Source organism: Dasypus novemcinctus, chromosome 6, assembly GCF_030445035.2.
Source record: "Dasypus novemcinctus isolate mDasNov1 chromosome 6, mDasNov1.1.hap2, whole genome shotgun sequence".
In the NCBI taxonomy this organism is placed as follows: domain Eukaryota; kingdom Metazoa; phylum Chordata; class Mammalia; order Cingulata; family Dasypodidae; genus Dasypus; species Dasypus novemcinctus.
In genome coordinates, this window is record NC_080678.1 from 4831526 (window position 1) to 4847992 (window position 16467).

A 16467-nucleotide genomic window follows, 5' to 3' on the forward strand; every position below is an offset into this window, starting at 1 on the left:
CTTCTCTGGTTCCCCTCCATTCCAAAGGGCCTACCCTGAACCCCAAGTTGGCATCCTGCAGGGTCCTCGCCCACACAAACGCCCCAGGCCGCACCCACCCAGGCTCCAGCAAATACTTTTGCCCCCTCTTTCCTTCTGGGCTCCTCCAAGATTTACCAAGGAAGGTACCGATGGACCTGCGAGAAGCCCCAGCCCCAGCCTCGGGACCACCCTGACCCTGCCTGCATCTGGAGGTGCTGCTTCTCCTCGGGGGCCGTGGAGGGGCTGTTTCCTCCAGGGCCCAGGTCGGAACCTCCACCGGCAGAGGAGTGGGCCCTGCCTCACGAGAGGGGCCCTCCTCCCTGCCACAGCTCCCTGTCTCCTCCCCACTGACTCCCACTTCTCCCTGCCCCCCCGTCTCCCCGTCCCCCCCACCATCTTCCTGCTCCCCCCACCGTCTCCTTCCACATACTCTCTTCCACATACTCTCTTTTATTTGTAAGAACTCTATTTTTTAACTCCCCCGGTGGCATTTCTTTCACATATTCCCAGGTGTCTTATAACAACACCTAAACTTAAGAAGCTCTAAAACCCTGCCACTTCCACTTTGCCACATCAGTCTATCCTCTGTGATCCCTTCAACGACTTGGAGCTTAGAAAAGCCTTCCCCACCCAGAAAGGAAACGGTCAGCTGCGCCTCCCTCCCCCTGCCCCAGCCGCCCAGCGCACGGGGGCGGGCGCATAGGGCAGGCCTGCTAGGCGGGCGCTTTCACGCCACTGCGACGGGGCCACGCCATGAGGGCAGCTGGCCTTCCGGAACACACGGCGCCAGGTGCCGGGCAGGACCCTGAGCACTTCATTTGCAAAACCCCCGTGTGCCTCACGGCGGCCCTCAGGCACCAGCTGAGCGGCGCGGTGGGTCCCCAGGCTGCGTGCGCCCTCGGCTGCGCCCATGGCTGGCTGAGGGCCGAAGTGAAGGGCCCTCAACCCGCAGGACATTGCTGAGTGGGGGCCGCCAGCCGAGGCGGCGCCCTAGGAAAGCTCGCCACCACCACACCCCTTCCAGCCAGAGCGGACTGAGCCGGCCGCTCAGCACAGAGGGCCACATGCCTGCCAACGCCGAGAGCCCACGGAACACCGACACAAGGCATGCCCAAGCCCCACAGCGGGCGCCTCGCCGAAGGCCTCCAGGCCCTGGGCCTCTAACCCGCTGTCCACAGCACACCCGACGGGCAGACACGCAGCGGCGCCCCGCGGCCCTGGCCCGGCCCTGACCTGGCCCTGACCTGTGGCCCTGGGGAGACAGGGTGCTCGGCCTGCGGGCTGCCGCCTTTGCTGCAGGCTTCTCTCCTGCCAGACCCCGACCGCCGGCCCCACAGGCACAGCACTGACTCTTCATCGCTTCCGCGACCGGAGGCCCTGGAAAGCGCTTCCCTTTCAGCCTCCACCCACTCGCTCGTCTGTGGTCATGAATGGGCTCCCGCTAGCCTGGCCAGGCCTGGCGCTGGCGGCACAGGACCCACGGTGGCAAGAGCAGGCGAGACGGAGAAGCAAGTCAACCAGCAGGCCGTGGGCTCCGGGCCCTCGCGGAGCGGCACCCGCTCCACCTGCCAACTCCGCTGACCGCCAGCTCCGGCCTCAGCACAGGGAGGTCCCAGGACGGGGCCGCCCTCGCACAACAGCCTGGAAGAGCAGCAGGGCCGCAGCCTCGCTGGCCCTGAGGCCTCCGGGGGCCCGTCTGCCTCCGGCCTGCATCCCCGCGGCCCAGCCTGGGGCCTGCGCACGGCAGCCACGCCAACGCTGGTGGGATGCACGGGCCTCGAGGGGCAACGGCGTGTGGCCGGGCAAGCATTCCCAGCTGAGCGCGACCGGGGAGCATCCTGGACTGAACATCAGTGGGGAGCATTCCGTGCTGCGCACGACCAGCAAGTGTTCCCACCGGAGCGCCGCCAGTGCGCGGTCAGCCGCGAGCCCTGGTGGCAGCGTCCTCGGCTCCAGCACCAGTCGTGTACCGTGCCGGGGAGGATGAGCACCTGGCCCTAGAGGAAGCTGTGCTGAAGAGCGAGTCAAATAAATACAGAACCCGCTTAGCAGCCTCACGGAGCTCTACGGAGGGCAAGTCCATCAGGCCCTGCGCACGGTAACGAAGACAAAAGGGTAGAACAGGGAGAAAGAAGCAACTGCCGTGGCCTGAGCATTTCTAAAACGCGGGTCACAGGCTCTCCTGGAGCCAGCACGTCCTACAGCCTGGGCCACGCTTTCCCCACAGTCCCTGCCAGGCTCCCAGGGCCGGGGCTACCCTGAAGGCGGCCAAGAAGCGCACTGAGCACACGGCCCTGCCCCGGGCGCGGAGCCTGGCTCAGTGCACCCCGCAGCCGCAGACCCCGAGCGGCCCAGCACACACCTCAGACCGCACCTCCCGCTCTCCTTCCCGGCCCCGCATCCCGCAGCTCTACGTCCCAGCAGCTCGGGCCACGCCGGCGCCCAGCATGCTGCCACGTGCACATCCCCACCGGAAGGCCACGGCACGGCGCCCCGTTGTGGAGGCTGCGACTCAGGCAGCAGCCGACGCCTGCCTGGTCCGAGCCAGCCCGACTTCCTCTCCCTTGGGGGCGGGCGTGGAGCGCTACGCCTGGGCCTGCCTGCCTCAGCGCCCGAGACATGGAGCCCTGCTCTCCACAGTGGCACCCACCCTGCACCCCAGCAGCAGGGAGGCTGTCGCTGCCCGTCACCAGGACTGGCAGCTGTTCTCAGCTTGTTTTTAATTTTAACCAATCTAACAAATACGACTTGGCATTTCCAGCTCATTTTAACGTCCATTTCCCAAATGACTAACAATGTGGGGCATTTTCTTTTCATGTACTTATTGACCATCTGTGTATCTTTCTTAGGCAGAGTGTCTATTCAAGTCTTTCCCATTTCTAAGTTGGTTCTTTGCTTTACTACTGACCTTTAGAACTTCTACATACTCAAGACCCAAGTCCTCCATGAGATTTATGACTTGCAAGTATTTTCTCCCAGTTTGTGACTTGCCTTTTCATTCTTTTGACAGTGCCTTATTTAGAGCAGAAGTTCCTAATTATGAAGAATTCTAATTTGTCATTTTCTTCTTTAGATAAAATTATACAGAAAATGAACAAAACATGTCCTCTTCCTCTCTGAACTCCCTCTGGAGTCTCCTCTTCGTCTTTTGAATTGCGAAATCCCCACCAAGACGGCGACCCAGACAGCAGCCACGCCCCTGGTTCATTACCTTTGACCCAATAGGAAATAAACCCCCCTGCCTGAGAGCCGAACCTGTAGGACAGACAAACTCCTGTCCAATCAACAGGCATCAGGCTAATATCCTTTGTCTATAAAAAGTTTGCCATCCCAAGAGGAGTGAAGCTGCTTCCATTTTTACAAGTGATCAACCTTCCTGAATGCAGTAAGCCTCTTGGGGCCCCAGGTGCAAACACCTCTGATTTGTGTGTTTTAAAGATTCATTTATTTATTTCTCTCCCCCCCCACCCCCCGGGCTGCTCTCTGTGTCCATTCACTGTGTGTTCTTCTGTGTCTGCTTGTATTCTTGTCAGAGGCACTGGGAATCTGTGTCTCTCTTTGTTGCGTCATCTTGCTGCGTCAGCTCTCCATGTGTGTAGCACCACTCCTGGGTGGGCTGCAGTGTCGCGCAGGGCAGCTATCCTTGCGCAGGGGCCACTCCTTGCACGGGGACCACTCCTTACACGGGGGCATCCCCGCGTGGGCCGGCGCTCCTTGCACGCAGCAGCACTGCACGTGGGCCAGCTCACCACATGAGCCAGGAAGCCCTGGGTATCGAACCCTTGGACCTCATACATGGTAGGTGGATGCTCTGTTGAGCCACATCCGCTTCCCTGATTTGTCTTCTGACACTTTTATATGTTATGCTTTGGGTAGCTAAAAAATCTTTGCCTAAGCCGAGACCACAAAAATTTTCTCCTAAGATTTCTTCTAGAACTTTCATAGTTTTAGGTTTCACAGTTAGGTCTATAATCCATTTTTCAACTAGGAAAATTGTAGGTTTACAGAAAAACCGTACAGAAAGCACAGCGTTCCCTACAGCCCTCCTGTTATGACACCTTGACTGGTGCAGTGCCTCCAGTAACCGAGGAAGAGCGTTACCCTAACGGGGCTTACGCGGCCGCCCACGGCTTTCGTTAGGGCTCCTTCATCTCCTACGCGCCCATGGAGGTTTTCCCCTTAATTTTTATTCTAGCAACATATATACAACCTAAAACTATAATCCACTTAAGTTTTGTACATGGTGCAAAGCATAGAAACTGTTTGGAGGCAAGGGCACATGCCGTCCAATGGTTCTGGCATCACCGGCTGAAAAGACACCTTTTCTCTAATAACCCTCACAAGCCTCGCTGTGGACGCAGGCTGGACCCCACATCTCCGTCCCGGCCCCGCTCGGCTGCTCCGCGCTTCCGCCAGCGGCAGGGAGCCTGGAGGGCCGCAGCGTCAGAGCGACTTCGAGATGGCGAGTGTTAGTTCCCAACCTTTTGCAAAACTGTTTTGGCTACACGAGGTCCTTGGCTCTTGCATATGAATTTTAGAATCATCTTGTCAACTTCTCCCAAACAGTCCTGCCAAGCTTCTGCCTGAAACTGCGCTCAATCTCAGGTCACTAGTGCGCGGCTGACGAGCTGCCATAATCGGCCTTGCGGCCCATGGACAGGCCCAATCTCTCAATTCCTTTACGTCTTGTTTCTTTTCACTGGTGGTTCAAGTTGGCACTGTATAGGTCTTGACATTTCTATTAAAGTTATACTCAAGCATTTCGTTTTTAGTGCTATTGTGAATGTTCTGTTTAAATTCAGGTTTCCATATCATAGCTAATTTTTTGTTGTTTTTTGAGGTACTGGGGCCGGGGATTGAACCCAGGACTTCATATGTGGGAAGCCGGCGCTCAACCACTGAGCCACATGGGCTCCCCTGAGTTGTTTTTTTGTTGTTGTTTCCTTGCTTTTTTGCTTTTAGGAGGTACCGGGAACTGCACCCGGGACCTCCCGTGTGAGAAGCAGGTGCTCAACAGCCTGAGCCACATCTGCTCCCAACTAGTGTATTTTTAAATGCTTTTCATACTGACCATGTATGTTGCAAACTACAGAAATTCACCTACGAGTAAATAGTAAAGTTCCTGTAAAGTCGTCATCTTCTTCTGCCCATACAGACCTCTTCCTGCCTGCCTGCCTGCCCAATCTGTCTGGCCTTTATTTCCCTCTCCTGCCTAACTGCACTGTAAGTGCACAGTGCACTGCACTGTTAGGCCTTTCTGAAACTGTGTCAATTTCAGATTATTTATGAATTCTAAAAAAAAGAGGCTGTTATGCTTGTGAGCTGGTCTATTCCTCTGGGCATGATCGCCTTTGATTGTATTAGATTCAGCTGAGCTGTCTTTGATTAAATTATGTTACATTAGGGCTTTGATTGGCCACATCAGTTTGGGTCCCGCCCCTCTGTGGCCTGTGTAAGCAGATAAACACTGAAACACAGAAGCAGGTACACGGAGAAGATACACAGCAAGAGGCGGCTCTGCAGACAGGGGTCCGAGGAAGAGAGCCGAGCCGTTCGCCTGATGGTTTGCAGCTGAAGAGACAGGGCCCTGAGCGGCTGAGAAGGCCCGGGAAGGAAGAGCCCTGCAGCCTGCAGCTGAGGGCGGTGGAAGCCGGGCCCACGAGGCTGGAGAGGAGGAGGAAGGCTGAGCCCGACCTCGCCCGCCATCGAGCCCCACGCGTGGCAGCGGACTTGGTTGAGGAGCCTCTTACGGTACCTTGACTTGGACTCTTCAGGGCCTTGTGACTGTGAGCTTCTACCCCAAACAAAGGCCCTTTATAAAAGCCAGCAGGCTTCTGGTGCTTTGCATCAGCACTCCTTTGGCTGACTAATACAAGTGCATCATTTGGAGTCTAGAGCCAAAAGCATTCCATCGCTAAACATTAACTATGAGGTTAGCTGTGGGGTTGTTTTATGTTTGTTTGTTGTATTAGGCTGAGGAAGTTCCCTTCTATCCTTAGTTTGATGAGAGTTTTCCTTAGAAATGGTTACAGAGAGTGACATCATCAACACGGCGACATGAGATGTGCCCTGGAAAAGTCTTCCCTCAGAGGCAGCTAATGAAAGGACAAATCCCACTTGCTTAGGACTCTGGAGGTCGACAGATACAAGAGAAGGGCTCCACAAACTCTGGATCAAAGACAAAGAAAAAGAATCACCAAGATCAGGTGGGGCACGTCCACCCTGGGCCCCCCGGTCCAGCCCTCCCGCTCACTGGTCCCCCACGGCTGGGGTTGCGCAGAGGCAGCGGGGCCCAGGAGCCTCCGGCCGCCACTCACATCCGGGTGTCAGAACCCCACGCGTGTCCAGGCCCAGGGACCTCCGGACCCAGGGCAGGCAGGGGCCACCGAGGACTGCTGCGCACAGAGCAGCCCGGGGCTGCAGGGGTGCACGCGCTCCCCCCAGGCCTGGTGGCTGGACCACCCAACGCAAACAGACTCTTCTGGCCTGACGCCTTCGGGCTCCCCGGGGCAGGATCCCCTAACAGGGAAGAAACCGGAGGCAGAAAATACATGAACAAAAACAGATGCACTGCTGTAAGACAGGAGGGTGCCAGAACTGGAAAGTGTAAGGAAAAGGGGGCACTGAGTGAGGGAAAGAATTTAAACAATCACAGGAGCTAGGTCGGAAGTTCTGCATAAAACCAAGCAGAACAGATCAGGATTCCCAGAAGTGCAACAGAGGAAAGGAAGCTCTCTCCTGGAAGTGAAATAATTGCACAAAAATTGCCATCTTAAAAACTGTACTGCATGTCCAGGGCAAGAATCGGATGAAGAAGAGCTGAGAAAACCCAGACAATTAAACACAGGCTACTCTAAAGGTCCAGCACAAGGTGGCCATCAAGGAAGAAACTTAGCACCAAGCCAGCCAACAGCAAAACCCGAGACAGGCGGCAGAGGCTGAACCTGAGAGCTCTCCTCGAGGTCCTCGCGCCCAGGCACGAGCAGAACCCGACAAGCCGTGCCGAGGAAAAGGAAGGTTGGGCTCAGTCCAGGGAACAAGCTACAACCCGAGGAGACACAGAGCGCGGGACGACGAATCCAGGAAGCACACGATCTCCAAGATCAATTCAAGGAGATGAAGGAAAATATGACAGCGCTGACGGACTTTAAGACGACACTGCACGGGCATAAAGAAGAATCTGAAAGACTGAAAAGAAACATGACAGAAATTATGGGGATAAAAGGCACAATGGAGATTAAAAAATACACTAGAGACAAAACAGTAGATCTGAACGTAGAATAGGCAGAAAAAATAAATGGTTATAGAATTTCAACAATTCTTTTTCTTCATCTATTGAGATGATCAGATGAATTTTCTTGTTTAATCTGTTGACATGGTGAGTTCCAGTCATTGACTTTTTTTTTATATCTCCCCCTCCCCCGTGGCTTTTTGTGTGCTGTCTGCTCTCTCTGACCATTTGCTATACAGTCTTCTGTGTCTGTAGTTATTTTATTTTTATTTCCCTTCCCCCCTTACAGCTTGCTTGCTGTCTGCTCTGTGTCCATTCGCTGCAGGCTCTTCTGTGTTCTTGCTCGTCTCCCTTCCTTTTGTGGCGTCCCCTTGCTGAGTCGGCTCTCCGCAGTCCTTGCGGGCCAGGCAGCTCTCCACGGCATGCGGGCGAGCCTGCCTTCGCAAGGAGGCCCGGGGACGCAAACCGAGGGCCTCCCATAAGGTAGACAGGAGCTCATCTGATGGAGCCACAGCTGCTTCCCCTAGTCACTGACTTTTGAATGTTAAACCAGCCTTGTAGTTCTGAGAAAAACTCCCTTGGCCATGATGAATTAATCTTTTTTGATTCACTAAAAATTTTTGAAGAATTTTTGCTTCCATTTCTGTGTGGACACAGACTACATTATTCTGGTGGTGTAATGCCTCTGCATAGAATGTGTTAGGGAGCATCATCTGTGATTCAGTCTTCCTGAAGAGTTTCTCCAGAATTGTTATTTCTAGCTTAAATCTGTAACAAAATTTGCTAGAGAAGCCACGTGGGCCTGGAGCAATTTTTTGTGACAAAAACCACCAGCGAAGCTACCAGTCCTGGAGGGCATTGTGTGTAGGAAGACTTTGTGCAAAATTTTAATTTCTTTAAGAGTCATTGGTCTATCTTCTTAACTAAGGGGATATTTTCTGTCATTCCAAAAATATATCCCTTTCAAGTAAATTTTCCCATTTATTGGCATAAAGTTGTTCATAATATTTCCTCTGCATTATCTTTTTAATGTCTGCAGGATCTTTAGTGATAATGCCCCACGCCAAACTTTTGACATTGGTAATTTTTGTCTTCTACCTTTAGAAATTAGACACAGAAGCAAAGTCAACCCAAAAAGGGAGGGAGGGAGGAAGGAAGGGAAAGAAAGAGAAGGACTGGTATAACTCAGTTTTCTTCTCATATTTTCCTCCTTCTTTGCCTGCCTAGTAATTTTTGACTGGATATTAGACATTGTAATTTTACTTTGTTAGACACTGGCCTGGAAATTCTCCCCATGCCGGAAGGGACAATCTTTGTTTCCCCACTCCCAGGGATCACTGTCCTACACTGTGCATCTGACGATGATATGAAAACCACTGTGGTTTTTTCTCTGATTTTAGTTTTCTTAAATCAAGAGAGAAAATTGGGTACCAGCACCTCAATGTTAGATGGAAGCAGATACTGCCATCAGCTTATTTTTTAAATACTGACAGAAAAAAGAATTGTGCAGGTCTTTAAAGTGTGCAAAAAAGAACAGAGGGTGTCCTGTCAGCTCACCCATTTGGGTTAATTCTACTTTTCCTAGTTTTGAACTATTTTACAAATAACTGACTTTTAACCACAAAAATACATAGTATGGAATACAATTGATTATTGCCTGTGGATTTTGGCCAGTTTGCACTTTAATTAAGAAAATTCATTTCAGCACTCCTGATGAGTTTATCTATTTGACTGCTCTTTGGATTTTCCTTTGAACCAGTTCCCACATCATACTGGTTCTCTCATTAATAAATGAGTTTAATAAAATCTTCAACATCTGTCCATTTTATATTTGTATGAGATTCATGATTACATCCTTTTTTAAAATTTATCCTTCACATTACTAAAACAAACTTTAAACAACCTTGGAGTCCATCAATAGAAAAATGACTTAAAAATAATAATAACTCTACAACACAGAAAAGCCTGGGCTGGATGGTTTCACTACTGAACTCTACCAAACATTTAAAGTAGACTTAACACCAATCCTTCTCAAACTCTTGCAAAAAAAAAAAGAAGAGGTGGGATTACTCCCAAGCTCATTCTGTGAGGCCAGCATTACCCTCATAATGTACTAAAGCCAGATAAAGACAGCACAAGGAAAGAAAATTGCAGACTAATACACCAATAAACATACACGCAAAAATTCTTAGCAAAATACTGTCAAACCAAGTTTAGCAGTATATTGAAGGGATTACAAACCATAACCAAGTGGAAAGCAAGGATGCTTCCACATAAGAAATTCAATCGATGTAATTGTCTTAGTTTGCCAAGGGGCTGTGTGATGCTTAGGCTATTGTGTCAACTCAGCCAGGTAATTGTGCCCAGGTCTTTGGCTGAGCAAGCACTGGGCCAGCTGTAATACAAGGGCATTTATGGACTTTAGTCACCCTTGACTTTACTGCAGTGGTAAATCACAGATAGCTGATTACAATTACATCAATCAGGGAGACTGCCATCAGCAATGAGGTGATACTTTATCCAATCACTTGAATACCTTAAAAGGGGAAGTGATTCCAGCATTGACTGAGAATTTCCCAGCTCATCTTTGGACAGCCAACCTCTCCCAGAACTCGTCAAGGACCTTCACTGGACTTTCATGGGAGCCTCTGGTTGCAGCCTGTCTGAGGAACCTGGACTTATGCATTCCCACGGCTGCGTGAGAGATTCTTATAGAATAGCATACTATTGGCAGGTGTCTTTTGTTGGTGCTGTTTCCCTAAAAAACCCTGACCAATACAGGCTGTCAATGCAAAATACAAGAAGTGAGCTGGTTTTCATAATAGGCATTTTATTTGGGGTGAAAGTTTACAATGCTGAGGCTATGAAATGTCCACAGTAAGGCACCACCAGAGGGGCTTTCTGATCAAAGCCAGCCACTGGTGATCTCGGCGTCCTGCCCGTGGCGGTCAGGCACAGGGCAGTGCTCGTCTCCTCAGCCCTGCACTGCTCTACGGGCCCAGCTCCTCAGGGGCCTCTCTCCGTGTCCCTGGGCTCTGGGACTCCAGATCCCGGGACCTCTCTCTGCCTCTGGGGATTCTCTGCCCTTCTGCAACGTAGGCAAGTCTGGAGTCCTCTCTCTCTCCTGTTGCCTTTGTCTCACATGGCAGGATCTACATGGCAGCTGCCTTTTCTGTGTGTGTCTCTCTCTGTGTCTTCGTTTATCTGAAGCTGCAGCGAGACCTGGAGACCCCGCCTGAGTCGCACCTCACTGGCGTCGTCCAATTGAAAGGGCCCCAGATGCAGAGGTATGGGTTAGTTGAAGAATATCGTCTTTTTCTTATTGGAGCCATAAAATAACATCAAACTGTCACAGTAGTATACCACCTTTATAGAATGACCTGGGGAAAAACACCTGTGTCACCTTAATTAATGCAGAAAATGCACGTGACAAACATACTTTCGCAATAAAAACACTCACAAAACTAGGAATGGAAGGGAACTTTCTCAATACATAAAGGGCATTTATGAAAAACTGAAGGCAAATATCACACTCAAAGGTGAAAGACTGAAAGTGTTCTTCCTAAGATCAGAAAAAAGACAAGAATGCTCATTGTCACCACCATTATTCAACACTGCACTGGAAGTTCTAGCAGAGCAATCAGGCAGGATGAAAAGGAAAAGGAATCCAAACTGGAAAGGAGGAAGTCAAATCCCTAGTGACAAATGACATGAAAATCCCCAAAGAATCCCAAAGAAATCACTAGAAGGCTCCTAGAACTAATAAATGAACTCAGGAAAGTTTTAGGATCCAAGATAAACATGCAGAAGACAGCTGGTTTCTATACACCAGCAAATAATCAGAAAAGAAAATCAGGAGAACAATTCCATTTATAGTAGCACCTGTTTGGGACTGTACGTACTCCAGAAAACCACGCTCTCAGAGCAACCGTGCTTGTGTGTGACTCTCTCGGAAGTAGGTTTTCGTGAGGTCACTTCAGCGAAGGCGTGGCCCAGCATGGGTCTTGATCCTCTTACTGGCATCTTCAGAAAGAGGATGAACACAGAGAGGGAGAAAACCACGGAACCAGAGGCTGAAACCAACGAGACTGGGGGAGGAGGGTGGGGCAGCAGCACCAGCTGCCAGGGGCCGGTAGGCGGCAGAGGGTCCAGGGCGTCCGGCAGCCGGGCTTTACGAGAAGCACCGTCTGGACGGTGCCTTGATGCAGACGTCCTCACGGCCTCACAGCTGGACACTCGTAAGCTAAGAATCCCCGTGGTTAAAAGTCAGCCCGCTCCGTGGCAGACTGCTTTCAGCAGCCTAGCAAACCAAAACAGCTCTAAAAGAATAACATACCTAGGAGTGAATGGACCCCGCGGCCCGCCAACCACCCCTCCAGCTGCGCGGGCAGGAGGAGCCCTCCAGGACGGAAGCGCCGCAGAGGCGGCTTTTCAGGGGTTTCGACTCACAGCACGCAGGATGCCTGGCTGCCCTCACGACCAGGACTTCCTAAGCCGACGACTGCAGTCTCCAGCAGCCGGGCCAGGCCCTGGGCGACGAGAGGAGCCGTGAAAGCCACGTGCGCCCTGTCCGGTCCTGCAGCCTGGGACCCGTGAGGCGGGGGCCTCCCTGCCTGCCCCCCACAACTGACCCGAGGCCACTCTGAAGACAGGCCCTGGAATGACATGGGGTAAGGCAAGGGATTCTGGGGGTTCCCTGACATGCCCTTATGGAGGCCACTGCCAGGGACGGGCTGCCACGTCCATGCCCTCCCAGGCCTGGGCCCCACGCCCAGCCACTCCCCAAGGACCACCGAGGCCTCCTCTCACAGTGCTCAAACTCCAGCCACAGCCTGACCACTCACCCAAACGGCACAAGCCAGGGGGCTAGGGGAGCAGCGCTGCTGGCGGGCGGGCCACAACCTCGAGGACCTCCGCCGCCTGCACCCACCAGGCCCTGGGGACCCCGCGGCCCCCCCGGCCCTCTCCGCCAGGGGCAGCTCAGCTCAGACCACGCCCGGCCTCCCCAGCCCCTGGACCTCGGGCCTCAGGCCCTCCTTCCTCCGCCTAAGCCCACCGGCTCCTGGGCTCCCAGGACGCGGGCGCAGGACGGCCGACCCACCCGAGGGCCCGCCTCTGCGCTCTCCTCCTCAGAGGGGCCTCGCTGAGCCCCCGGAGAGCCAGACACATGCCCGGACGCACTCCTCCACTGCTACTGGTGCGTCTGGGGGCCGCGCGGCTCTCGGCTGCACCCACTGCCAACAGCGCGTCTTCTCTTGGTCCCTCCTCGGCCGAGCACGTGCCACACAGGTGCCGGGAGAGCCTGCGGAGCACCCCCACCACTCGGCCCGTATATCAGTCAGCCAAAGGGTGCTGATGCAAAATACCAGAAATTGGTTGGTTTTTATAAAGGGTATTTATTTGGGGTGGGAGCTTACAGATGTCAGGCCATAAGCATAAGTTACTTTCCTCACCAAAGTCTATTTTCATGTGTTAGACCAAGATGTCTGCTGACAGACGTCTGTGAGGGTTCAGGCTTCTGGGGTTCCTCTGGGCTCAGCTCCTCTGTTTTCTCCACAAGGTCAGCTGGAGACTATCAGGTGAACGGCTCTGTCTCTCTCCCTTGGCCTCCAGCTTAAGGCTTCAGCATCAAACTCCAACATCAAAACTACAACATTAAGAAGCCTCACCTCTGTCCTTTGTCATGCCTTTTATCTGTGAGTCCCCACCAAGGGGCAATCAATGCCCTAATGATGTGGCCCAATCAAAGCCCTAATCATAACTCAATCAGGCCCAGGTACAGACCAGATTACAAATATAATCCAATATCTATTTTTGGACTTCATAAGCATATCAAACTGCCATGGCCCGGGTGCCTGAGCCACCGCCGCCAGCCACCCCCTTCTGCCACGACCCCTGGTAGCCTCAGCGGCCCCGCGCCAGCCTGCCCTCTGCCTGTGTGGGCCCCGGGGTACCTCCACCCTCACACTGGAACCTGCAAACACGACGCCTGCGGGGACCATGACCTCAGTCCCCACGTGGCAGTGACTCTGCCCTCTGGAGCAGGGCTGTCAGGGAACAACGCCCGGTTCTGCCGTCGGGCTCTCGGGGACACGGAGGCCGGCTCTGGCCCGCCCCCATGGCCCTCGAGCCCTGAACTGCCCGTGGGGCCCCACGTGCTGGCAGCCGGACGAGAGCAGGCAGCGTCTGCGCCATACCCGCACGGATGCCGATGCTTCCCAGGACCGGCCACTGGAGGGCAGCGCAGCCCGAGGCGGCCGCTCCATGGCGGGGACCCCAGCCCGAGCGGGCGGCCATCCCGGCAGCCCGAGCAGGGCCTCTTACCTGGTAGAATTCCCGCAGCCAGTTCTTCTGGAGGTTTTCTGGCTGTAAAGAAGAAGAAACAAGAGGACAGTCAGCCCCTGGGACCAGCGCGCTGCGGGGAAGACGCCCCAGGGAACGCAGCCAGGGCCCAGGAGGGCAGAGGTGCGCCCCGCCCTCCCGGGCAGCCCCGCCGCCCGGCCCCCAGCCCACTCCCACCCCAGGCCAGGCCCTCTGCCTGGGGGCACACAGTCCCCGGGGGACACCGGCGAGCGAGCCCCCCAGGAGGCGGCCTGGAAGGAACGTGAAGGGGCGAGGGCGGCTTTCTCACAGCCCTGCCCGCCCACGGCCACGGGAAGGCAGACCCCGCAGCACCGTGGTGCTTCACCACGGAACTCTAGAGCGGCCACGCAAAGGGGGCTGTTTCTGGGGGTGGGAATGGCCGGTGCCTGTGGGACAGAAGCCCCCTCCGGGGCAGGGGACCCCCCCACCGCAGGGATGGGTCTAGGGAGCCGTCCGGCCAGGCAGAGGCAGCACACAACCCGCTGGCCAAAGGGAGGGGTGCACCTGCGGTCTCGCCGGCTCTGGCAGGAAAGGGCCGGCTGGCCCTCGTCTGACCCGGCCACTCCGCCCCCACTGCAGGGCCAACAGTGCACACCGTGGTCCACACATCCTGCAACCACCGCAGCACCTGGACGGGCGGCCCAGGACGAGACGCTGCCAGCAGAGCCTCCTGTCGAGGGGGGCTTCGTGGAAGGAGGGGCGCCGCGGCAGGACGCTCTCCCAGCACCTGGGCCAAGCTCCACCCCAGAAGCCAGGGCTGCCGAGCCCCCCCAGCGCCAGCCCCTGCCCTGTCCCCCTCTCCTCAGCCCACACACGGCCAGAAGAAGAGGGCATCGCAGAAAGAGGAAGGCGCAGTGGAAAGGGGCACGAGAAGACGCTCGCATTAGCCATTCGAGAAATGCAAACCAAGCCCCAGCAAGATGCCCCCTCAGGGGCGGTGGCTATACTAATTAGAAACAAACCAGAAAAGGCAACGGACGTGACAAGTGTTAGCGAGGACACGGGGCCGCCGAGGACGACGGACGGCCCAGTTCCCGAACCAGCCGAGGGCCGGCACGTCCCGCCGCGGCGTGTGCACGGAGGAGGCCGGCCCAGGGCTGCGCACGTCCCGGCAGCCCACGCCCAACCGGCGAGGGGCAGAGGCGGCCAAGTGTCCAGCTCGGGAAAGCGAAGCGCGGTCCACACGCCACGGCATGCCCTCCGACCTCCTGGAGCGGGGTCAAGGCCGTGGCCCCACTGGTGAGGTATGCCCGGCAGCGCCCCAGCGAGAAGGCTGCTGCCCGCTGGCACGGGCCGCGGGGAGAGTGGGGGGCCTGCTGAGGCCCGGTGCTCCACAGCACCGTGTGAACACACCGAGCGCCGCTGGCTGGCAGTCCTTAAACGGGAGAGCGTAACGGGATGTAAATTTCATGTCAATTAAAGCCATCTGTAAAAAGGGCTAAGTGATAAGTTTATACAGGACTAAGTAAATCAGGTAAAAAATAGAAAAGGAGGAAAAAAGGAAGAAGGAAGGAGGAGGGGAGAGGAAGAGAACAAGGAAAGGCCGGGCGAGCTGGCCGCAGGCGGCTCAGTGCCCAGCCTGTCCTCCCACTTGCCGGGTGCCCTGGCTCAGGGCCGCCCGCTCCCTGCCCTCCCACCTGCCAGCTGGGCAGGGACACTGCGGCCAGGGGAGGGAGGACGGGGCAGGTGGGGGAGGATGAGGCTTCAACCCCAAGGCAAGGCTCCCGCGGGCACCCGCAGTGAGGAGGCCCACCGGGCAGAGCCCCTGGCCCTGGGCCCAGTCCCCCGCCTGCCCCGGCCACGTGGAAGCCACGGCGTGGGCCTGGGGAGGAGCAAGTGCCAGGCAGAGCCACCTCTCGGGGCTGCCTCGCCCACCCCGCCCCCTCCCTCCCCCTTCCTCACCTGCAGGGCGCCCGGTCCAGCCCCTCAGCCGCTTGTGCCCGGCCCTGAGCCTCTGCCCGCTCTGCTCCGGCCCACACTTGCGGGCCTGCCGCCCACATGCAGCAGTGCCCTCCCCGGCTGCCCGCCCACCTCCCCGCAGGGAAAGCTGGTCCAGCACCTGCAGGGCCAGAGGCTGCGGGCAGGACACCTGGGCCCCGGGGCTAGCCCCCTTCCTGCACCCTGAGGTCAGCGCATCACTGCTCTCAGGCCACACGCAGTGCCACATGCTCATCCTGGGCGGTGGGCGGCGTCCCGCTCCTCGCGTGGCCCCGGGCTTTCCCAGCCCACAGGGCAGAGCACGTGGAGTGCGAGCAGGTAACTGCTAGAAGCAATATGGTGACAGAAGCTCCCGACAACGAGAGAGTTGGGGCGAAGATGACGACAAAGTTAGATCAAGGCATCTCTTTCTACCCAAAGCCCCAAAATAATACAAAAGGGGGTAAGGAGGAAAACGCGGGGAATTCCTCAGCAGGAACAAGGGACGTGCCCCTGACAAGTGGCAGCCAAGGAAGAAAAGGCAAGCTGGCAGGACACGCGGGCGGAGGCACGGGCCGGCAGCGCCAGGCCCAGGGAAGAGCACCCACCCGCGGGCAGGGACGTCTCCAGAAGCAAGGCGACCACAAACTACCAGAAGAAAGCATTCCCGAGAGGCGAGGACGCAGCCAGGCTTGGCAGGGCCCCGCTTCCTGGAAACGTGGGCCTGGAGCGACAGGCAAGGGCCGGAGGCTGGAGAGGGAGGGACTCCGCGGGCACCCGGCAGGGCCGTGGACGGCAGGGCCCCCGCGGACGGCAGGGCCCCGCGGAACGCAGCCGAGCGCGCAGCCAGGCGCAGAACCCGCCGGGGCCCAGAGCCGGCGCCCCCACAGCCGGGCCGAGGACGCGCAGGCAGCACACCAGCCGCCAACCTGGAG

General features: G+C 56.0%; 1 protein-coding gene across 1 annotated transcript in view; it reads right to left on the minus strand.

The window, feature by feature from the left end:
* The window catches only part of INPP5A (inositol polyphosphate-5-phosphatase A), a 124808-nt gene extending 109998 nt beyond the window's left edge, over nucleotides 1-14810 (minus strand). The window contains exons 1-2 of the mRNA XM_058299471.1: nucleotides 14640-14810; nucleotides 13577-13618 (exon numbers count right to left, since the gene is read on the minus strand). Coding sequence (XP_058155454.1) covers nucleotides 13577-13618; nucleotides 14640-14810 — 213 coding nt within the window. The remainder of the gene's footprint in view (nucleotides 1-13576; nucleotides 13619-14639) is intronic.
* Between the last annotated feature and the right edge of the window lie 1657 nt (nucleotides 14811-16467).